The following is a 23,547-nucleotide window of genomic DNA, read 5'->3' as shown; positions in this document are numbered from 1 at the left end:
CCATCATTGTAATTTGGTATTTACAGTGCTAGCGTACCAGTTTGGTACATCCGTTTTTTTGCAAATCAGTCTCCAGTCAAGTGGTACAGGAATAATTTATTTGGTTGTGTAAAGAATTTTTAAGACATGGAATGTTTTATGAAAAGCTATTCACGTATGGTAATCTTCACATAGGCCCTCAACTTTTTTTTTTGAGTTCTGAGTATTTGCCTGTTGTTAGACTTTTTTTCCTGCTACAGACAGGAGGCTGATGCATGCTGGGAAAAACGGCATGGCTCACACTTAACGCAACACAAACTACCACCCAGGGGCTAATGACACCATAGCCTCTTGTTTGCACCTGCAGTTGTAGCCATGGTCACCTCTGCGGTGTCAGTGGCCTCCATGGGTTCCCAGCTGAACCTCATTCTCTCTCTCTCTCTCCCTCCTTCCTTTGTGCTGCTCTGCCTGCTGTTCATAGCACCTAGTGTGTGCCTGCAGTCCTCTGAGACTGTACATTGCGCCTGGGGCTGTCCTGGAGGGCCGCTGTCCTGTATGGATCATCCCTCCACCAACACCCATGCATTTGAGCATGAGGTACAGTACACCCTTCCCTGAAGCTCAGGCATCAGCTGCTGCGAGCAGGACTAGAGGAGGTCCAACAAAGACAAACAGTGTAATACTTGAGACATCCTGTGTTTATCTATTAAACAGTAGGCATCTTTTCCTCTGCTCAGTTGACCTCATCCAGACTGAACCACATTGTTTGGTGGTCACGAGGAAATGGTACTGAGCTGGCTTTTCACTCGTTAACCTTCAAAACATCACAGAAAATGTCAAATGACCACTGTCAGGCACACTCAAATGTATTCTGGTTTAACATGTCACGTGCTTGTTCATGGAGGAGAATCGCGGCCTCCTGAATTATATCTGTACAGCGACGTGTCCCAGTTATCTAAAATAAATGGTCATGCTGTCGAGCGTGCTCTGTGGCCCGGCGGGACAGCAGAGTCTGTTCTTGTTGCACAAAGCATCACACAGGCCAAACCATTTCAGAAGCACTACTGCTGTTGATATCAGCTCAGTTTGTGATGAATATAGACATGTAAAGTGAATTATTTGTTACTTTCCTTATATCGCAACACCCGAATCTCACTTGGCAGGTGAAATGTTAAAAACGACTCCAGTGTTGGTTTGGGGAATTACTTGGGTACAAACATCGTGTTTTCAGTTTTCCCAAACAGCCATATCTTCAGTTGTCTCCTTTTTACTGTTTTTTTATGACAGCTTTGTTCAACGCAGAAATGCTGGCATCTCCCTCTTGTGGCTGGGATGCCACACAGAAGGGTGGAAGATGATTTGTGTAGTCTCTTTAGCTGCAGAGCTAGTGGCATGCTAGGGGGTGCAGTGGGTTGGACCTGGACCTGGACCTGGACCTGGTCTTGTTCTCCGGTGTGTCTGGGGTTCGAGTCCCGCTTGGGGTGCCTTGTGACGGACTGGCGTCCCGTTCTGGGTGTATCCCCTCCAGCCTTACGCCCTGTGTTGCCGGGTTAGGTTCTGGCTCCCCGCGACCCCGTATGGGACAGGCGGTTCAGACAATGTGTGTGCGCTAGTGGCATGCTGCACTCAGGTGTCTGGAGAATGAGAGAACTTGCCGCTTCTACTTCCTGCAGTTTTCAATAACATGAGGTGGAATACTGTTACATACAGATTCATGTGTTCCTTTGTTCTGAGACAGAGCCCTTGAAAGGAGAGACGCACACATACGCGTGTACGCAGTCACACTTTGGTCCTGCTCAGTATGATCACTGAGATGTCTGCTGCACCGTAGACTGCGGTGGTGTGGGAGGGTGCCCTTACATGTGGCTGCTGTTCTTGCAACAGTCATTCACATGATATGATTGCTGTCCTTTCACCAAATGCAGCAGCATTCAGTCTGTGCGTCAGTGAGACTGCAGGTCTGCCCACGTATCCCGCTTCCTGATGCAGGTGCCGAGGGCGGCAGTTTTGGAGGCACCGTCACTGGCGTGCGTGTCTGTGCTGTGTCCCCAAAGGACCTCGCTGGTAGCACTGCCTAGCAGCTCTGCGGTGATGGTGTAGTGCTGTCTCTTTCTCCTGGACACTCGTCTGTTTTCGGGAACGATGCCCTCTCTGCAGTGTGACAATGACCTGTACGAAGAGTGTTGGCTGTGTGTCGAGCACGGTGGGGCTCTTGGTGGCATTTTGCTATTGGGGAGGCGCTCTTCGAACCCTGACCCAATCCTGTGCACTGCATCAAGCACTGGTGTTATTTCTTAGCCCTGTGGTGTCGGGCACTTATGACAAGACAGTTTGCCTTTGCTTTTTCTTTGCTTGTGCTGCAAAATGTGGGGGCTACCAGGATTTTTTTGAGCCTGCTTGAAATGTATGTGAAATATGGTCTGAGAGGAACAGAACTTGAAGTATGATTATCAGAACTTTTGTGTGAAATTACCTTTTTTTTTTTAAACCCCTTTTTCAGGGACAATACTGGAAATTTGAGTTTCTTTAAGCCACCTGACAGACCCCCCTGCATCGATTGGTTTGTCTGTGAGGCCTGAGACGCGTGGAGGACTAGCCCAAAGGTAACTGGTTCACATCCCTTCTTCCCAGTTGTAGAAACATGTCTGCTTCGTGTGTTGTGACAGGAACAGATATCTGTAATATGACTTTCAAAGTGTACAATTTATTGTTCTTCATTGTATTCACAATGGCATCTTCTCTGCTTGGTGAGAAATAATTTGAGCTCAGAGGAATTCTTCATTTTCTGTTGTATCTCATGACTGACTTTCTTTGCGTGTTCATAGCCTTAGGCTCTTATCTGTTTGTGTGATTGTTGGTCATTTTAGTTAGAACTACTTCTATAAAGGATTCTCCTCAGAATTCCAGAGACTATGGTAATAACACTGATTTATTAAGGGGCAAAGTACACTTATTTTAATATCATTTAAGTCCTGACACACTACTATAATTCAGATACTGAGCAGAAGAAGCAAGTCAAGGAACTTTCCAGATTCCTGTCATTTGTTCTGATTTGTGGAATGATCCCATGCTTAAGTGAGACTATGTGCAGATGTGTGGATGCCTGAGAGCTGGATCAGTTTGTGAATGCATCACTTCTAGCTAGTGTTAGCCTCATAGGTTTTGCACGCCATGGAAATGCAGATACGCAGCCAAATTAACTGCACCTCTCATCAAGAACAGCAGGCTGAAGAAGCTGAGCATTGGAGAGCTTCGCAGTGGCCCGCTGAAGGATCAGAAGGGCGACAGTCTCTGGGTAGTTGGCTGGAGCGTAAACAGCCCTCCTCTGCCCTTTGTCAAGTGGCCAGTTGCATGTTAGAGGTTTGATCCTTTGCCAGTTGGGTTAAAGGGTACAGAGCTGTGTGAGGCATGCTGAGGGATGGATGCCGTATGCCTGGGGATGATAACATGGAAGCGCTGTCAGCACAAGGGGTTATGCTTGTAAGTTCAGTGACTGCTCATAGCGAACTGGCTCTGAGCTGAGGGTGGGAGATCCCCTACTGTCTGGCCTCAGTGCCTCTTCCAGAAGATTACCTGGTATGGCCTGGATTGCCAGGAATCCTGTAATTCTCTGTGGTGCCTGTTGTTCTAAAGTCATTTTAGCTGCTGCTCTGGAGGATTGATAGAGGCACAGAGTTGGTTTTTGGCTATAACCTGACCTTTCCAGCTCTCTGATGCTGCACTTGACATGGGGCCGGTGGCTGGGCCTGGTGGCTGGGGCAGGTGGGTCCATGGCTGATGTCTGGTAGCTCTGTGATATGGAGGTGTGGTTAAAGTCTCATTGTCTTATCTACCTACATGTGATGTTTACAAGTGGTCTGAGACCTAGGCAAAACCCCTGCTATGACACTGTCTGCAGGATCCTGTACAGTCCTGTAGTCTGATCTCTCCAGGACGTTGACTTTAGCAGCTGGACATAAAGACTAGTACTGCCGACAAAAGTATAACAGAGGGAGATACTGGCCCCCTGATGTGAGATGATCTTTATGTACATACCTCCACAGAGCCAGTCTCTGATCGTAGCGGCACGACAGTAACGTACATGGGAAGTGACAGATTGGTGTCAGTGTGCTTAAGGGGTGTTAGGAAATGAATGTGTGCTCAGTGTTCCAGTCACCTTATGATCAAGGACTCACATTTTCTTTTCTGGCCTTAGCCTCCAAAAACTCCCTACTTTTCTACTCTAAATTGCTTTGTGGTACATCAGAGTTCTCTTCTAGAAGGCTCGTGTTGGCTCAGTGTGCACAGTAGGACCTTTCGGGAAGAAATCGTCTCCAGTTTTTGCTATGATGGCATGAGGGAGCTGTCCTCTCCATCTGTCCTTCTGTGCTTCTATCTCCTCTTCTGCTTCCATGTGTTGAAGGCCTCCTGAGTGATTGAAGGGAGATGTGTATCAATTGAAGAAAAGCTCCTGTTTCAGTGCAGTGTGTAAGTCAATTTGGAGAGGGCACAGTATCATTTAAGTTGGACTAACCACCTTGTGTGAAACTTTCAGGGTTAAAGAGAAACGCCTCCATGTTTTTCCCACTTGGAAGAAAGCACTCTTCAAGGAAGCAAGGAACCTCTGTTGCATACTCAGTTTACTTTCTTGCTTTGTTATACATCCTTTGTAAGCTTATATTTATTATTAGATTCTTTTTATATCACACACACACACACACACACACACACACACACACATTTTCAGAACCGCTTGTCCCATATGGGGTCACGGGGAACCGGAGCCTACCCGGTAACACGGCGTATGGCCAGAAGGGGAGGGGACACACCCAGGACAGGACGCCAGTCCGCCGCAAGGCACCCCAAGCGGGACTCGAACCCCAGACCCACCAGAGAGCAGGACCCGGTCCAACCCACTGCGCCACCGCGCCCCCCTTCTGTTTATCAATTCCCTTGTGATATTTAGAGGTTGTTTGAACATTATAAACAAGGGCTGTCATACATTCAAATCCTTATAATGAAAGCAGCCATCAACAGTAGCATCAGTTATCCAACAGCTGTCAGTTATCAAGCAAACATTATCCAAATGAGAAAATGGTTCGTCGCTGACTTGCTCTTATGTTCCTTTGCGTCTTGGTAACATACTTAGTGGAGATGTTGGGAAAGCTTAACTGGTTAGACCAATTGTGCTATTAAAGCAGATTCTGAGATAATTGAAAAATTACAGTAGTTTGAAACCATACAGTCTGTGTTGTGGAAATGTAACCTCAAAGACAAAACCTCAGGATAGAAGACTCCCTGATCCCTCCCCCTACCAATGCTTTATTATTAATACAATTACCAGATACTTTGCTCAGAAGCAATTTAGGGTTATGTTACATATTAAGCCACTTAACAATTTACCCATTTACATAGCTCAGTAATTTTTACTGGAGTAATTCAGGGTATCTTGATCAAGGTAAGGTGGTGCAGCTGTACTGTGGTGGAATGACCACCCCGTCTCGCTCAGAACTGCAGAAACTGTCTACATTCAAGAAGGGTCTGAAAACTCACCTTTCCCGGACTCACTTTGCCCATGATCTCTCAAGCTCATGAAGGGTGTAAATGTTCATGCACCGTGACTTTATGATCATCCCCAGATAAGCCTTTACACAGCCGCTACTCCTGTATTGTATTTAAATGTTTGTGTACTTTTTTCAAAAAAAAAAGTGTAGGAAGGTGATCAGGATTAATCCATCCTGAGTTTTATGCACCTACTCGTGCGATGAACATCGGCGCATAAAGTGAGAAGAAACAATCTAGGTTTACTTAAGAATCACATGTCTGCGACTGTGTCTCTTTCTCCTAATGTAATGCACAAATTTTATTTTCTCAGATGTACATTGCTTTGGAAAAAAAGCATCTGGTAAATGAATAAATGTAATGTAAATGTACTGCTGGTGCCTCACGGTGCTTGAGCTGCACATCTGGGCATAAGTTTGTCTAGCTCAGGGAGGGCGGATCTTGAATGTCTTCCCAGTGTTTGCAGTTAAAAAAGACATGCATGGAAGAAAGTCATGGTAAACCTCTTCAGTACACTCCCTTACCATGAATACCACTTGAGTGATTGCTTTGGGTTGAATTTCAATCAAAAGCGCTTCCCTTACCCTCAGCGCAATGACTCTGACCAGTACACTCCCTGCTGCAACTGCTGTTATGCGGAAATGGAACAGATGAAACCTTGTTGTAAAAACCTGGGTCTTGTTAATCAACAAGCTGACTGAGGCTGTGCCCTGTGGACTCTGGACTTGTACTCATTTGTCCGGTTTCACCACAGTGAACTGCTTGGAGACAGTTTGGTGCTTGTCTGATTCTTGGGGCTACGTGCTGAGTGTTGGCAGTGTTTGGTACCATGCTAGACTTGGATGTCTCTGCAAAACCACTTCCAGTTGACACTCAGTTTTACTCTTGCATGTCTTGGACTGAAACTATTTACCTAGGGAGGAGACCTGGAAATTTTGGACAACTCTGGAGTGGGCAGTTTAACAAAACACAGAAACCCCTGTATTGCGTATGAGACCACACCCCTTCGCATTTGTTCTTTGAAAACTTGCCGAACAGTCATACCAATTACAACCTCTAATAAAACAAGTACCAGCAATTTATGGACTTTACCGTGGAGCAACAGGACTTCCTGGATAATGAGTAATCCTATAGGACTGAGGTTAGAAGTCTAATTTTTTAAAATGACCTATGAGGCCACATTTAGCAGTCAAAAAAACCCACCGTCCTGGTCTCTTGACTCATCTGCTCAAGTATTGAGTGCTTCCAGTGTCCGATGGGGTAAGAATGTTGCTGGATGCCCCCATTCTTTGCTCTGTAGGGGTACCAGTGGTTGGTTCCCTACACGTGGTAGAGAGTGGTCATTGTGGTCAGAATGGCCTGTTATTTATACATCTCCTGAGTGACACAGCTGTTCATCACATTGACAAGCTCCATGTTTCTTTGCTTAATTTTCCTGCTTTGACAGTTACTGTGCACACCCATTTAAACCCAACTATTTTATGTGCAAATTTATTTTAAGTGTTACTGGATTGTGTCAACCAACTCTTCAACTTAAGATGCGTTGCACATTTTAGCACGTATATAAAACTATATGGCAGCCTTAGATACTCTGATGTTTGTATACAGTTCGTATAGTTATTTCACAGGAAATAAAATACTTCTTGCTCGGCTAAGCAAAATCAGTTAGTGGTGTTTTCAGGGTCCCATATGATGAGCTATGTGGGTTTATTTAAATGCCTTTTTAGGACAGTTCTCTGTTTAACACATTTATATAGTGTGTCTCCTAACCACTGTTATACATACTGTCCTGTATAATGCACGCTGGATTTTTTTAATGGTTACATTAAATTTCTGCCTTTTTTTTTTTTTTTTTTTTTAATGGTTACATTAAATTTCTGCATTTTTTTTTCCTTAAGTTTGTAACACATAGAGCAGCTAGCTGGCCAGAGCTTCACACTGAGGTGGGATCAGTGGATGCGGTTTCTGGGCTATTGAGGGAGGCACTGCTCAGGTCGTGGTTGACTGTCTGAAGGGGTTCGTCTGTTGCCATGGGAACAGCATGTCCAATGAAGAATGGCATAAAAGGCTGCGTTACTGTACCGACCCTATCGCTGGGCTTTTCTCACCACAACCTGGAGCCCCCCGACAGGGCAGCAAGAGGAGAGAAACACAGAGGGGGCATTGAAAATAGCTGGGTGGGGCAGCACACACATCTGCTACATGGACCGCTTCTGTTTGGCAGGGTGGGGTCCTGCACCAAAATACCATGCATCTGGAACCCTGTTTAGGGGCTTTGTGCTCTGAAATGGCCATTGTGGTTTTGTGCAACACATTTCCTGATATTTTTCATACATTCACTTAATATCTATTAAGATTTTTTTTTCCTTGCTAGGTGTGTAATTTGAGTCAGTTTTCCGTGATTGCCTGGTTTCAAGCACTCCACTCTGTTTTAGATTTAAAAAGTTAGATCTGTAAAGAGGAGAAAATCACAAATCGTAATGTTTCAAACTGGGGAAACAAGTATTATGGTGCTTTACCTCATTAACTAAAGTCATAAAGAATAGGTACGACCGGACAGTTCATTCCTGTCCGAATCACTGTATCTGAAGAGATGTTTGAGTGAAGGACTCCAAGATGGGGATTTTACACAACTAGGTTTACTATTAATATGGAACACATGGTTGAGTGAGTGTAGTACATAAAAATTGCCAGGGGACTAACATTTCATCCTTTTTGTATGTTTTCTGTTAGTATCATTCATCTTAACAGGCATCAAGTGTCAGATGGTGCTTTGGGCTCTGGTTTCTTGAGGGCTGTTTGTTTGAATTCCATGTGTCGCTCCATCAGTGGTCAGCGGAGCCCGAAAAAAGATATTCTGTACACAGGAAAGGAGAATGACTTGGGAAATGTTAGGGAAATTTCATTCCTTTGGCTGACGAACAGTGTGGTATATGATGTAGCGTTTTTCCCTATAATTACCGCTCCCATCTACACATGTTTAAGTGAATCTGGCCATGACAGCATTTTCCAGTTCTGGGAATAGTCTGCTGGGACTATTACGTAGCATATGAATTGTCTTGGTGTTTGAAATACTAAATCAAATTGTACGACTCCTGGTCCCCACCCCACCCCCCTCCTCGGCTGGCGGGCTGCGTGGTCCTTTGGCTCCCTTTTGAAGCATCGGCTATTGGAGTTCAGCCATTTGTGTTGGATCACGAATGGAGTGCGAGCTGAGATTTGTGTGGGCTGGATGGGAGCTAGGTGTGATTATTGCCATGTGTCGCACAGAAAGACAGAACCACTGCAGCACCCATCAGCACTGAGGGGGATCTGAGTGGAGCTTCCCCCACCAAGTGGGGACCCAGGAGGGGCATCTGGAAACACCCGATGAGGGTCCCTCTCACTAGATTTGTTACGTTCAGGACCACCTGTGCTGTTGGCAGAGAGGCAACCTGGCCAATACTTCAGATATACTCTAGTGAGTTGTAATCTACAAGTGTGTACTGATAGTGACACAGAGAGAACTAGTATGTTCTGTGTCTTATAAAATAAAGTGGCTGTTTGAGGTATGTTGTGAAATCATTTGATGGCAGTAAATATTTTTTCGTTGCTGCAGTGTAGCAGTGAGGAGATGCAAGCCCACAGCAGCCGCTCCTTGGTCTTACATGAGCTTCTCGCTATTTTTCTCATGAATTTTTCTTGTCTCCAGTGCTTTAACTCAAAATGTGATCTTCCTGTCTGGATGGACATGTTTGACAGTCATGATGTGTGAACAGGAGGAGAGGAAGTCACCTCTTGGTCATAATCCCATCTTCCTTTTTCAAAACTTTAGTTCCTTTCTCTTTTCTCTGTATACCTGCTGGTATATTTTGTGTATGTAAGCCTCATTGGTTTTTATTATTTTTGTTTGAAGTTAGCTTGACTCAAGTGCATCAGGGACATTGTTTTTCTTAGCAGTTAATTATAGGAGTAAAAAAAATGTCCGACTGATTGAAGCTTTTTGTCTCCGTGACTGTGCCCCTGATTTGAGAGAGAGAGAGAGAGAGAGAGAGACGGAAAGGGATCCTCGTCCCAGGAGGTTGGGCCATTCGAGGTCAACCTCCAGCACAGCTGTGGGAATAGCCAGTGCTTGTGGGATGGGATCTCAAACATCCCCCTTCTGGATCTCTGGAGAAGTAATAGTCCTGACCATCCAGCTATGAGTGGAAGCACATCTCATAGCAAGTCACTTTCAAATAAATGAACCACAGACATGTTCTCTATTACTGGCTCTGCTTTCAGGGTCCAGAGAACATGCACTGGAAAGCAGGCAATGAATTGCACTACAGTGTGTTCAGCACAGGTGAGTGAATCCTCTGCTGAGATTGCCTATGTCAGTGCAATGTGAAGTCTTTGTTCCTCTGGCATTGGTGTCTGTGGCTTTGACAACAGGCAGTTTTGTGAGCAACCCAAGATGTACCAGTGACAGTAGGTGTAGATGTGAGTGGCACGGTGGCACAGCGAGTAGTGCTGCTGTCTCACAGCGCCTGGGTGGTGTGAGAGGACATGGGTTCGATCTCCGCTCAACCTGTGTGGAGTTTGCATGTTCTCCCTGTGTCTGCGTGGGTTTCCTCCGGGTGCTCTGGTTTCCTTCCACAGTCCAAAGATATACTGTTCAGGTTCACCCATAGTGTGTATGTGTGCGCGTTTCACTGATGTATGAATGAGTGACCCATTGTAAGTACTGTAGCTAGCAGTATAAATCACCTTGGTGAATAAGGTGTGTGGGCTGATGACACTACATAGAGTTCATTGGAAGTCGCCTTGGAGAAAAGCATCTGCTAAATGTGAGGGGCAGTGGAAAAACAAAACACGTGACTAGAACACTATTACTGTGGTGCTCAGAGTGGTTGTCTTTAGGAAAATGTGTTGGCAGTAGGGGGGAGAAGCCTGTGGTTGAACTCGCAGGGGCTATTGGGTAGTGGTGAACAGATGTCTGCTCCACTTCTCTCTGTGCCACCAGTATGTACCGCTCTTGGATTGGAGTTTAGGACTCTCATCCATTGCCCATGAGGCTGTGCGTAGGACTGGGTATCTGTTGACCTTCTACCCAGGAACCTAGCAAACCGGTGAACTATACATTTGTTGCACGTGTGAGCTTGTGGAGGTTCGTCTTAATGTGTGGAAGGATAGGTTTGGTTGCGACAAGGTACCGGAGTTCGTGATTTTCCAGCACTCCTAAAAATACGTGGTACAACTGTGGATCCGAGCTTTGCATACAAATTGCAGAGTAACAACCTTCAGGGAGCCCTCTGATGATATGGATCTGAGGTTTTACTGTTTCTGCTGCTGGCTGCTGTCAGCAAGCAAGGAGCCCTTTGAACTCTGGCAATGACATGTGGGGCACAGTGATAACGGCTTGCATTCCAACATTGACAAGGGCTCAGCAGTCTTTATGTTGACTCGTGGTCCTTGAGCTCTGAGGCTAAATGCCAAAAGGCCGACTGTGGGTGGGGAGATTGGGGGGGGGTTAGGGTTTGCTGTCTGTTTTGGTAAGGGTGAAAAGGACCGTTGGAGGCCACTGTAGACACAGACCTTCAGACTTCCTGTAACTACTTAGAAGATACACACTCAGGTTTCTTATCAATTATTCTGTTCAGTCTTTGAGGTCTTTATACTACTTGCTGACACTCCCTATGAACAGCTGGGTCACAGTGGTCTGCAGCCCTTCCCAGGAAAAAGGGAACCTGAGGAATGTCTTTAGACTGTGGGAAGAAACCAGAGCACCTGAAGGAAACAATGTGAACAAAGAGAATGTGTAAACTCTTCAGAGACTGGGCCGGTTTTGTGTTGTTATGCTGCCTCCAAATACCTTATGGATTTGGAATACTTCACATGCCAGATATCTATTTGTAGTGGCTGCCTGCTTTTTATATGGTCTCTAACCCCTTCTCATGCAGCGTCCTTGCTTCTGTTTATGTGAGACAGGAGCCTCCCTCGTCCTGACAACTGGTTGAAGAGGTTAACGTAAAGGTAATGGGATGGCATATTCCTTTTGGTAAAAACTCACGTGCTGCTGTTGCTCTTTATCGGTTCTCATCTCTCTGTAAATACAGAAAAAGCAGGTAGGCATGTAACTAATGGTGTATTTATCATCCTTGAATATGTTAATTATGTAAAATCATCATTGGTTGCTGGTTTCATGGGTGAAAAGTAGAGTTTCGGCAGAGAGAATCCTGAGTTGTTTCCAGAGGCGTACAGTTCATGGTGGTTCTCTTCCTGTCCTTTGTTGCCAGCAGTGATGTAAGGTTTTAAATAGCTGTGTCCCCACCGGCCACTCTTGCTTGTGTGGCTTTGGTCTTCAGGGACATCTGGAGAACCATATACAGTAACCCTTAGGGCACGTGAAGAATTCAATATGTCTTGAACATTTCCTGTTTATGACAGCCTCCCTTCTCTTTTATTGTTTTGGCTGAGCTACATTAAAATAGCTGCTTGTTAACTCTGCATAGTTCAGTTTTTTTTTCTTTCTTTTAGCGGTGGCAAAAGATGAGTGTTGAACAGTTCCCATCCAGCATGCAAATACTGTTTCTTATAATTCTGGAGCTTATGTTGACTGACTGGTGTCTGTGTGTAAAGTGTTTGGCTACAATGAACTCCGCTTAACAGCACAAGAGAGACTTTGTTGCTCCACTTTGTGAAAGGATATTCTAAGCTACAGCATATGGTTGCGTCTTTTTCCTGGAAGAATAGCCGGTTGACCACAATATAGCAATTGACTACGTGGCTTTTTGATGCCATCTGTGCAACACTGTAAGGTCAACCACCCAAATTTATTTGGGTTCATGGAGACAGATCTGCCTTTCTAGATGGGATTGAGGCCTGGGGGCTCACACCATACCGGTAAAATAGACAATGGAGTGATGATCTATGTCACCTAATTTTGATAGCACTGTGAACAGGTGTCTTGTGGTTTCTGTTTTTTTCCCTGTCAACATGTTTACTCCTGTGCTTCCTGTTGGCCTGCTACTTTCACATACAAACCAGCCCCTACTGTGTGTGGAGCAGTAACTAAGAGAGGAGAGGTTCCCCAACTGCAGGGACCACTGTGGTCCTGATACACCCAGGATTACCCTGATTTAGTAAGTCAGTCAAAAAGATATAAAGTAATTTATAGTAAGTGTCTGTTCTTCAGTTTGGGTGTGATTTTTATACCCTGATGATAGCCTCAAAAATTTCATTTTAGAGAAATAAAGTGACTCTGACAATGGTTGGACTGATGGAGGTGTGCTGGTATAACTTAAGTAAAGCTCTTTCTCAGCATGCTGGTGCCTTGTAAACACAACTGGGACCAGTACACTTTTAAACTCATTTTGTTTCTAACTGAAGTCACTTTTACCCAGTAAGTCAATAAAAACTGATGTATTTACATTTATTCATTTAGCAGATGCTTCTAATCTCCGCGCTTTTCCTTTCGTGTGCGGGGACCACCAAGTGAGCAGAATTAGATGAACAAAGCGGTCCGGTTGGGGTGTAGCAGTTGATATACGTATGTTGTGGGCTCAGATCTGTCTCAGATATAACTGTAATAAAAGTACACTTTCTTAATTGAGTATATTAATTTAAGCTGTGTTTAAATGAAAACTTAAATGGTTGGAAATAAAAACACAAAACACATTGTTTTCAGGAACTCCTGATTGTGGATTGTTGACTGAAACAATGCAATGTTTCCATCTTATTAATGGCCTGCACGCAGCATGAGCTCAACACTAAAAGAGTTCAGTGAAGGCACTCCCACGCTCCTATTCCTCTTGGGTGCATTTTGCAGTCATCATTTGGCTCACACAAACATAAACACAGGTCATTCTCACTGCACCACAAAAAGAAAGATTAGTCCAGAAAAAGCTGGGAATTTCAATCAAGTCAAAAATTCATAACTTTGTAACTTGAGAAGACAGATGATGCATTTCTGTTGTCAGAAATGAAGTGCTGCTGCAACGTGAGCTCTCTCCAGTAGGGGGCACTCTAGCGTGCTGATTGCCCTGGTGCTGCTGTATCAATGACTCTGCATTGTGGTGAGCATTTTAGAAAGCGCTCATCCCGAAATAATACCATGGTGCTCTAAAGGTGTTCATACGTCTCTTGCTTAGCTTTTGAAGGTGGTCTTTGTTAGATGGTAGTGCAGTGTTCGCTTTTAGTGAAATCGTACAGGAATGCTGTAGTGTGAAGTCTGTTTTACTACCGAAGACTAGATGAGACAAATTTAATTTTCTTAGCCCACTGGCTAAAACTGTACACTTTTTGTTTTACTTCTGCACTTGACATTTCACACCATTTCGACTTAGTCTAATTTCTGCTTATTTCATGGTACATATCAGTGGTCTTATGCCAGTGTCCTGAGAAGATGCCATGTTTTTTTTTTTGGTCCTTAAAATGTTTCATCGGCCGAGTGCAAATCCCACTCGACAACTTCCCGCCTGGTTACCATGGCAACGTTGGCTGTTTTTTTTGATAGGCTGGCAAGTGCCATAGTCCTGTGCTGATGATGCCTGGCACGATCTCTTTCAGATGGATCAGCTTTCAGATGATGAGCTGGATCATGCTGCTGAGGAGGACAGTGACAAGGAGGACCAGGACCTGGATAAGATGTTCGGAGCATGGCTGGGGGAGCTGGACAAACTGACAAAGGTGCGCCTAAAAACTATCTTAGCCACCATATTCTAGTTACTGATTCTTTGGCTTGGCATCAGTAGCACAAAATTTTATGGTAACTTTTCACATAGGAAACCATCACTGTCAGTATCAACAGAATGTAAATAATGTTAGTGTAATTCTGCACTTACTTGCCCCAGAATGTGTTAACTGTCCTTTGAAAAACATCCCTGCTGAGGTATCTGCCCCCTTGGAGAGTGTAATAGTATTTCATGGCAACTGCTTAGCATTTTATCTCTGTGAACCCTGTAGAGTCTGGATGATGGGAAACCAGAGAAGCTACGGAAGGCCCCTCTCAGACAAGAGACCAACTTGGCCAACTTCTCGTACCGGTTCTCCATGTACAACATCAATGGTGAGCCTGTCATTTTCTCTCTGTCTGTCTGTGTGTGACTGCCCAACCTCTCCGGAAGCTACTTCTCAAATGTGGGGCACAAGATGTGACCCAGCATGTAAGGTGCTGGTTCCAGTGATTTATAGACTGGCTTTGTTTCTCCTCGTGACTTCAGAGGCTCTGAATCAGGGGGACCCAGTGGACCTGGATGCCCTTATGGCAGACCTGTGCTCCATTGAGCAGGAGCTCAGCAGCATTGGCAAGCCCAACAGTGGAACCTCTCGTCTGCCTCCACCTGGGGAGGCTAAGCTGCGCCAGAGACCCCCTGCAGGCCACAGTGTCAGGCATGGCAGTGGAAGTGGAAGCAGTGGGGGGAGTGCCAGCAGTAGTGCTCGTGCCTCACCTGCCTCAACGGTGCGTGCGGGTAGTGGTCATGGCCGGCCGCTGGCTTCTAACTTCTCCCTGGATGACATCACAGCCCAGCTGGAGCAGGCCTCTCTTAGCATGGATGAGGCTGCCCAGCAGAGTATGGCATCCCCACAGCCAACCCCTTCCTCTTCTTCCGCTTCCTCCACTTCGACTTTGCGCCGGGCTTCTTCTTCATCTGCGCCCCACCACCGCCGGACAGGCTCTGCTGGTGCTGTGAGCGACCACGAGGTACGCTCCCTGGGCCGTTCACCCCGCTCTAGTATCAATTCTGCATCTGCTGGCAGCATGGACTCCCTCGACATGGAGAAGCCTCCACGCCCCCCTGAGGTGGATGGTCTCCAGCAGCCTGCACCCCAACTGCCCTCACAGGATACAAGCCCTGGGCAGTCCAGCTCCGAGGTATACACTTTGCCTCACCCCACACCTATTATCACCTTCGCTATGAAATTTTTTTTTAACCTTAACTGAAGTGAGACACTAATTTTTCTGTTTAGTTAGTATTGAAATAATGATATTTTAAAATGCTGAACTTTCATCCATCTGTAGTGTTCACAGCAGCAATAAAACAACCAGCTCAATGTAGGTAGAGAAGCTAAGAAGATTGCTGTCATGAGACCTTGGGAAAAGTATAGAGAAGGATGTTTAGAGCAGATGAAATGGGTCACTAATGGCATCAAGGGTTTCTGTGGAACTGAACCCCAGTTTTTTCAGGTTTTAATTTTCTTGTTTAAGACTCTGATTGCTTGGTGAAGGTATTCCTTACGAGACTTTTTGGGTATGGAAGTATAGCTCTTAAAGTAAAAGCAGAAGGGCACATTTTCCTCACCATCAGATACTATTTCACTCAGTACTGACCATCTGCTGCTCTCTGGCTCTCACCTCACCTTCAGTCTTCCAACATCGGTACCTCTCTGGCATGTTGGTTTTGCCCGTATTCGGTATAGAATGTAGTACACATTCATCTTTGGTACAAGTTTACATCTATAGAATTTACAGGTAAATATTGATTGGCTGCTGGATACTCCTGACATCTGTATGTTTTCTGAAGTTCCTAGGACAAAAACAATCAATACTCTAAGAACCAATCTTTTTTTTTAAAAAAAAAAAGGGTCTGGGCGATGACAGTTGGTACATGCAGAGTATATCTGTGCTGTACACATTGGCCATGCCCTGGCTGGCTTAGTTAACCACAGCTGGAAAGGTTCTCTTCAAAGTAAAATTACTCTTAAATGCCTCAGGTGTTCTCCCTGTTAAATTCCTGTTGTCTGACAATACCTGATTGCAGCCGCATAACTACAGTTCTCATACTGAGTTGCTCTACACCGGTTGTCTTAAGGTGGTCATAGTTCAGAATTGTTCAGAAACAAACTATAGTAACAAACAGTAATAGCTTCTTCAAACAGCTTCATCTTCACCTGGCACTACACTTGCTGCTTTAATTTAGGAAATGGTTTCAGTCAGTATTATAATGATTTATAACTTCTAATTATACCTTGCACACTGTTTGCAATTAATGGATATAAACTGGCAATTTGTTTTGCAACTTGTCTAGGAGCTGAGACTATGAATGAGGGTTTCTTTTCCTTAATTGCTAGTGATAATGATCAATACAGACATTTTAGGTTTCTGTGCTTCCATGCTGCTGTAAAAGATCAGTTTGCATTTTTTTTTCCCTTTTTTAAAAAAAAAAAAAAAAAAAAACCATCATTGCATTAACATACTTTGTTTTCTTCCCTTTGGTTTCTGCACCAAGCACTCCTATCTGGACAGGGAAACCTCCCTCATTTTGAAAAACATTGCAGGGAAGCCCACTCACATGCTGACAAAGGTGATTGCCTCTTTTGCTTGGTTGTCCTCCTGCTTGCATAGGATTCCCCATTGCCTGCTTTGTAATCCTAGCCCTTCCTGTTTGAGAGATGGCCCTGCTCTCATCAGGTCAATGACACAGATCCTCTCAGAAATTCAAACATTAATGAGTATCTCTAACAAAATCATCTAAGATTTCACACTCCAGACAGTAATAAAAGTCTCTGGAGGCATTTCCTCCAAATGAGAACTGTTGATAACAATGCTGTGTTGCAGGCATTGATGGGAAGGGGGTCTCTCTCTCTCTTTTCCACTTTGAACAAATAGCTGATTCCTCCTGCATGCTGCTGTCTCTGGCTGGCCACTCTTTGTGTATCTTCCTACTCCTGTATTTTCAGCACTTTTACTCTAAAGTGGGACAAAAGAAGTAATGAGGTGCTTCTGAGTTCTGTTGTGTTGTGAGTGGTGTTCCACACCTGGAAGCAATCCACAGGTGAAACAGGGTAAGGAGTATGAGAGAATGTTGGTGCGTGTTGTTTGTGCTGTGAACTCATGTCAGCTCGGACTTGAACTTGGTCACTGTCTTCATCTACAGTTAGTTCGCTGTCTGACATGAGAATGGTGTTTTCTGTCGACATGTAGATTAACCAAATGATGGAAACCCTCCAAAGGCTTCAATAATGGTAGTTTCTATGGGTTTTCATGTCTCCTACCATTCTGAAGAACACTTGATTTCTCAGTAAATTCCCCTCTCTAGACAGATGACCGGAATATACTTTCTCTAGGAGGTGGTAAAAAATAAATGTCATTAGTTGGATTTGAAGGTGTTTGTGTGGCTCTTTGTTAGCAATTCAAAGTAGTAAAAAGTTTCCTTGTAGAAATGTTTGCCATTCAGTCACAGCCTTTCCTGTTTGAGTACTCTGTCCCTTGCGGTGATGGATGTGTTGCTGGGGGATGGTTGAAGTTGGGGTCTCAAGTCACTTATATAAAGCAGGAAATCATCACTGGGGTTCATAGACTGCAGAAATGAGCTCACAGAAGGGCATACAAGACTGTTGAATTTTAAAGTATTTTACATGGTCCAGGAAGGGGAAGGTTGTTGTATGCTTTGGTTGTAAGGACATGATTCATGATCTTTGCTTCATATTTCTAGAGCCCTTGTATCAGTGTGATATCAAATTGAAGCATACAAAGTCTCTTGTTTCTGTTGCGCATCATCTACACATCTGGTAAACCCTTTTCTCCTAACCCCATTACAATTCAAAGAACATTCCACTGTTGATGTAAGAAAGAGGAGTTTTGAATGCTGAGCAGGATTCAGCAGTTCTGAGGCACAGATGGAGTTTGTTTTACCACTGTGGGGCTAGTAGTGAGAACCAACAAGATTTCAGTTTTTGTACCCCTCAGACTGAGGCAAGCAGCTGGTGGTGGAGGAAGAGTGCAGCTCTCTTGTGTGTTCCATGGAGTTGTTGAGAGTTTACTGAAACTCCATGTCATGCTTCTTGTCACTTTTCCAGTGTGCGGCAGGATAGCGCACCATGGTGAAGGTTTGTGGCCAATGGTGTACAAATATGTCTTATGAAGCCTTCTTGTGTTGTTGCTTTTACATCCAACTTGGAATTGGAACTTGGACTTGGTGAGGCTTGTAATCTTTATGAGAGTTGATTGATATGATATGCCCTTGCCAGAAAGGCAGGATTCTTCTGATCTCATTTAGCTGGAAAAGGGGAGCCTAAATTGTGAACGCCTTTCTGTTCATTTCCTCATTTGATAAGACTGATCGCTCTCATCAGTTCTGCTGCTACTTCTTGGGTTTCCTATCCTTTTGCTCTTGTCATTCATATCTGTCTTATACCACTTCATACATACTGTCTCGGTGGACATCCCCCCAGTCCTCAGTGGGTCGTTAAGGTACACCAGGATTCCCAGAAGAACTGAATTTTCTGCTAAATTCCCTGTCAGTCTTACTCATTGAGTCTTGAGCCTTACTCATACTCAGTGGCCATGTGGAAGTCAACACTTTAGGGCCTAAAAGATTCAACAAAACCAGACTCTGTTTTATCGGGCATAAGAGAGCCCCGCTGCTTGACTCAAGGCACTGACCAACAATTAACAGCTGGATCTGCTTTCTCTTTGATGTCCAGACTAATTGGAGCTCATACCCTTTGGGTCTGTGGATGGCGTGTGAATGGTCTGCATCTCTGCCCTTTTGGAACAGATGTGTGTTTCCGATGAAATAAGGCTGAATTGGCAAGCTGTGCTGGTGTGTAACATCCTGTAGCCTCAGACTGACCATTGGATTGAGGAGTTCCCTCTACAAGACTTCCTGGTGTGTGTGTGTGTGTGTGTGTGTGTGTATGTGTATGTATGTATATATTATATATATACACATACACACACACATGTACAGGCTATGATTCTTGCTGGAAGGCTCTTTTGATGTGTCATTACTGTGGCAGATGCTGCGCCGTCCGTCCCATGCGCACCCAGTGCCAAAGGGCACTTTCACTGGCCCAGTTTCACTTGCTGCGTGAGTTGTAGTGTGTAGATGTGCAACTCAGCTATAGTGGAGAGGGGTATACGTTACACGGCTAGATGTTCGGGGAATCCTTTGACTTGCCTGCAAGGTATCCATAGCATTTGGTATAGAACAGTGTTTGATTGTGATTTTAATTCTCTGCTAATATTGACTGTAGCACACCTGTAAAAGAGATGCATACATGTTTTTCTTTTTTGTACATTTCTTAGTCTCTGCTGCTGCTAAGGGACCCACCTGGAAAGATGAAAGGGCTGAGAGTGGAGGGTGGGAATGTAGTTTAAGAGACTTGGGTTTAGATCTTCAAACCCCCCCTAACAGTCCTACTCTGAACAGTTCGCCTTGCTTTTTTCGTGCTCCAGTACAGGACCCTATCTCTTCCCAGCGGGGGGGGGTGTCTGATCTTCACGGGATCAGAGGAGCCTAGTAAGTAGGTCTGTTTAGAGCATCCCCTTTACCATGGAGCAAGGCTGTGCATTGGTGCAGGGATTACTGTCTGCCTGCTTGCCTGCTCACCCCATGGGCTCTGCAACTGTTACAGAAAGGAGAGAGAGTGTGTCTGTATATAGGGAAGGGGAGGGGTCACCACCTCCCTCCCTTTTGCTCTTCCTCTTTCCGACTGAAAGAGCAGTAGTGCTTGACACACTTCTGTCAAAGCTGGATTGAAAGGGACCACCACCCTCCTGTTCTCCATTTGTACAGGAAACCTGGATTTACACATCTGTCTTCAGGGGTCACCTGGATCTGTCATAAGACCATGTGCTGCTGACTGTAGACATCTTTTGGAAGATCTGGCCCTTCTTCCTGGTTTTTTTTTTTTTCCCCCCCTCTCCCCCTGCCTTATTCCGTTTGTAATTTCTGTTATGATTTTAAGTGCGATTCCTGATGTCAGCAAACATGTAGTAGCTGGAGGAAACTGAAGGAGTCCTCCTGAAAAGCCGCTGGGTGGCAGTGCTCATTGCCCAACTGTGCTCAAGCCTCCTCTCGTGACGGCTCCTCCAGTGGGGCGAGCTGCCTTCTCTGATCCACCATGGATAATTCTGTATATGCTGGGCACTCTGAAATGTGGTTTTTGCGAAGGGGGGAGGGAGGATGCTGCCATGAAAGGATGGATTCTCACAGCCATCACTGAAAGGGACTGCTCTGAGAAAGCCATCCCTCCAGAAGCAATAGTGTATCTACGTAGGGTGTATGTTAGTTCTTCCCTAGCAAAAAGCACGGACAAACACTGCATTTTGCTCATTAAGAAAACAGACTTTGCTGCAATGGCTTCCTGTTGGAGGAGTCAGGTAAGTAGGTATCTTGTGGATCTCTAGATTTATCGTGTGGAACTGCATGAACCTCAAGGGTCCAGGGAGGAGAAGAGCAAGGGCTAGAGGAGGGTGGCTGAGAGGTGTGAAAGAGTGCCACTGTATGTGTGTTTGTAACAGTCGCTGTGTGTCTGCAGGAGGAGCAAGCTGCCAAGCTGAAGGCAGAGAAGATACGTGTGGCGTTGGAGAAGATCAAGGAGGCACAGGTCAAAAAGGTGAGGGTGCTGTAACTATGATTTCAGGTGCATGTGGACTTTGACCAAGTGCATGCACACTCTGTCACATATACACACAAATCAATCAACCTTTTTAGAACATGCCTTAGGTTTCAGCTTAAGGTGTGTGAAATCTGAGCTGTGAACAACTCTGCATTTTCACGGAGAACTCCAGTGAATGCAATGTATACACACGAAGTAGGTCATTGTGGCTCTGAGTGGGAATGCTTTGTTTATATGGTTTTTGTGTGTGTGTGAGGGGGAGACGGAATTAGAAGATCTCTGAACACAGCTGCAGTCATTAAAATAGAGCCAATCCTATTCCTACTCGGTTAAATTGTATAATTAAGCGTCTCATTGTATGTCATTCAATCGGTTCCTGTTTTAGTACTTTTCCAGTCATATAGACTATGTGAGCATAGCTCTGAGGGGAAACAAAAGTCAGAGAGACAGATGGATACAAGCACTGGAGTCTTAATGAGGGCTGGAAACTGTGGCCAGCAAAACAGACGGAGGGTGTTATTGGCCATCTTGCTGGTATGAATCTCTATGTGTTGTCAAGGTATGAATGCTTCTTACTAAACAGCCCTGCTAGCACCCCATGTCTCTTCCACTGTATGAGAGCAGCTTTTTGTGAGCCTCTTCTTCCTGAACCTGGGTTTGATTCTGGAAGAGCTTCAGCAAGCCCCTCTTTTGAGTAGGAGTGGTGAGGGGCTTTGAGGGGGATTAGCCCTCTTCTCTGCCATCCTTTCACACATGTCCACATGGAAGGCAGGAGGACTCGTGCCATGTGCATGCTGACCTGGGCACTGCCACATTGGGTATCATTCCAATCCCGTAACTCCAACTGGTACATGCTTTAGTGTATGTTTGGGTATAAATGTGCTGAGTTCCTGGAGAATCTCAGTGCTGCTTGTTGCAAATTCTTGTGACTAATATATCCTGAACCTGTCATTAGTGTTTGAGTATAATTTTAATAGTGAACATCGGAGCCCATGTAGTTCAAGTCTGTATGATTGGTCCTTGTAAACTCAAATTTTGTTGAGGTCTGTAAATAGCTTTTTTTTTATTTCTACCTTCTTGTACATTTGGGACTCCATAAAACAGGGGATTTCACATGAAACATGCAGGACTCCCCACCCCCAGAATTAAAAATGAAAGCATGAAAAGCATAGCCCATGGCAGTTTCACTGTGGTTCAATGCAATGCAGCTTTACCTTTAACAGTCAATGTGCAAACATGTTTGTCAACAACCCCTACATATGAGGCTTCATACTGGCTTATCTCTTTCCCCCCCCTTCCAGCTTGTGATACGAGTACACATGTCAGACGAGAGCTCCAAGACCATGATGGTAGATGAGCGTCAGACTGTACGACAGGTGCTGGACAGCCTGCTGGACAAATCTCACTGTGGGTATAGCCCCGACTGGTCCTTGGTGGAGACCATCACCGAACTTCAGATGGGTAGGTAGAACCATGGGCCATTTTTTTGTCCGCTTTGCTGAAGCTTAACGCGTATGGCTCATACTAGGCTAGTGATGAGCAGACTGAATGAACAGAGCTGGGCCATCGGAGGAATGGGTCTTGCTACCAGGCTTTCGTCAGTCTTCCATAGTTACTGGGATAGAACGTGTTTAAATTTGCTCAGGTACTTCACGTTTTGGTATTGGGAAGTGTTCAAGCCTTTGTTTTGGGAAGTTTCTAGAATATGCTGTCTTGGTGTTTGGCTGCTTCTGGCATAGCTCCTGAAACACTGCTGGGACATTTCTGTTTTTCTGGGCTAGCTTGTGTCCGTGTGACAGACAGTTGTGGTGAAGCTTCTGTCAGTGTTTTGTGGACATCGATAATGAATTAACAATGTCCTCTCTCTGCCCAGGCATCCACACATCAACTAGTCCAACTGTGTGCCAACTCTGGGTTTGCTACCGCCTGCCCTGGTGCTGCTTACAGCGGTACTGTACCGCTTAAACACAAACATTTCTCACACAACCAACTTAACTATGCGCACACTGTTCATTTTTATAGTATAAACATGAGCAGAGGGGAAGATGTTCTCGCCCCTCAAATCACAATTTTCTCCTGTACTCAGAGGGTATTGATGTGAATGGATGATCCCCTTCCAGACTGCGCAGAGAGACTTTGATTGTCCCAGTGAAAGAGCAAATGTCGTATTTGTTATTCATAATACATTTTTGAACACTACACAGTTCATCTGGCTCTTCCCTGGCACAAATTGTCTTTAAAGCTGAATTAATCCAGCTGGTGTCTTTCCCAAGTTCAAGATGGATTAGTGACAATCCTGTGTAGCACAGCTGTGACAAGTGGACAGAGGAACCGATGCCTTCCATTCACCAGTGCACGGTTTTGGCGTACCCACAGAGAACACAGTGTTTGGGCACAATAGCCCGCTGGATTTGAAGGAGTTCTGTGGCCTGTTCAGAGGAGCTCTGAACAGGGCTTTTGGGCCATCTACACCCAGCCATCCTTCATACTCCTCCCTCCTCCTGTGTGACCTAACATATAAAGACAAATCAGTCATGCACGTGACCCAGCCTACATTTCCCAGACTTCAAAGAAGAAAAAGCAGAGGAGGATGATATGAATGCAGGGAAACTATTTATAGCCCAGACTAAAGAAGATGCAAGCCGTCCTATTCACAGACTGGGTCCGATTCTCTGGAGATGGAAGGAAAAGAATGACGGACTTTGAAAATCCGCCTTTTGT

General features: G+C 45.0%; 1 protein-coding gene across 3 annotated transcripts in view; it reads left to right on the top strand.

Moving 5' to 3' along the window:
- The window catches only part of raph1a (Ras association (RalGDS/AF-6) and pleckstrin homology domains 1a), a 45,050-nt gene that overhangs the window by 11,577 nt on the left and 9,926 nt on the right, over positions 1-23,547 (top strand). Inside the window, exons 2-8 of one of the 3 annotated variants that reach the window (XM_029256805.1) lie at positions 2,480-2,582; positions 14,050-14,169; positions 14,446-14,548; positions 14,703-15,355; positions 16,710-16,784; positions 20,746-20,823; positions 22,128-22,287. In XM_029256805.1, the coding sequence (XP_029112638.1) occupies positions 14,050-14,169; positions 14,446-14,548; positions 14,703-15,355; positions 16,710-16,784; positions 20,746-20,823; positions 22,128-22,287 (1,189 nt within the window). In that variant the 5' untranslated portion in view covers positions 2,480-2,582. The remainder of the gene's footprint in view (positions 1-2,479; positions 2,583-14,049; positions 14,170-14,445; positions 14,549-14,702; positions 15,356-16,709; positions 16,785-20,745; positions 20,824-22,127; positions 22,288-23,547) is intronic. The other 2 variants (XM_029256806.1, XM_029256807.1) reach the window with 2 other exon arrangements.

This window comes from Scleropages formosus, chromosome 12 (assembly GCF_900964775.1).
Source record: "Scleropages formosus chromosome 12, fSclFor1.1, whole genome shotgun sequence".
Classification (NCBI taxonomy): domain Eukaryota; kingdom Metazoa; phylum Chordata; class Actinopteri; order Osteoglossiformes; family Osteoglossidae; genus Scleropages; species Scleropages formosus.
Note: the sequence above shows the minus strand (reverse complement) of the source record. Positions and strands in the feature narration are given on the sequence as shown.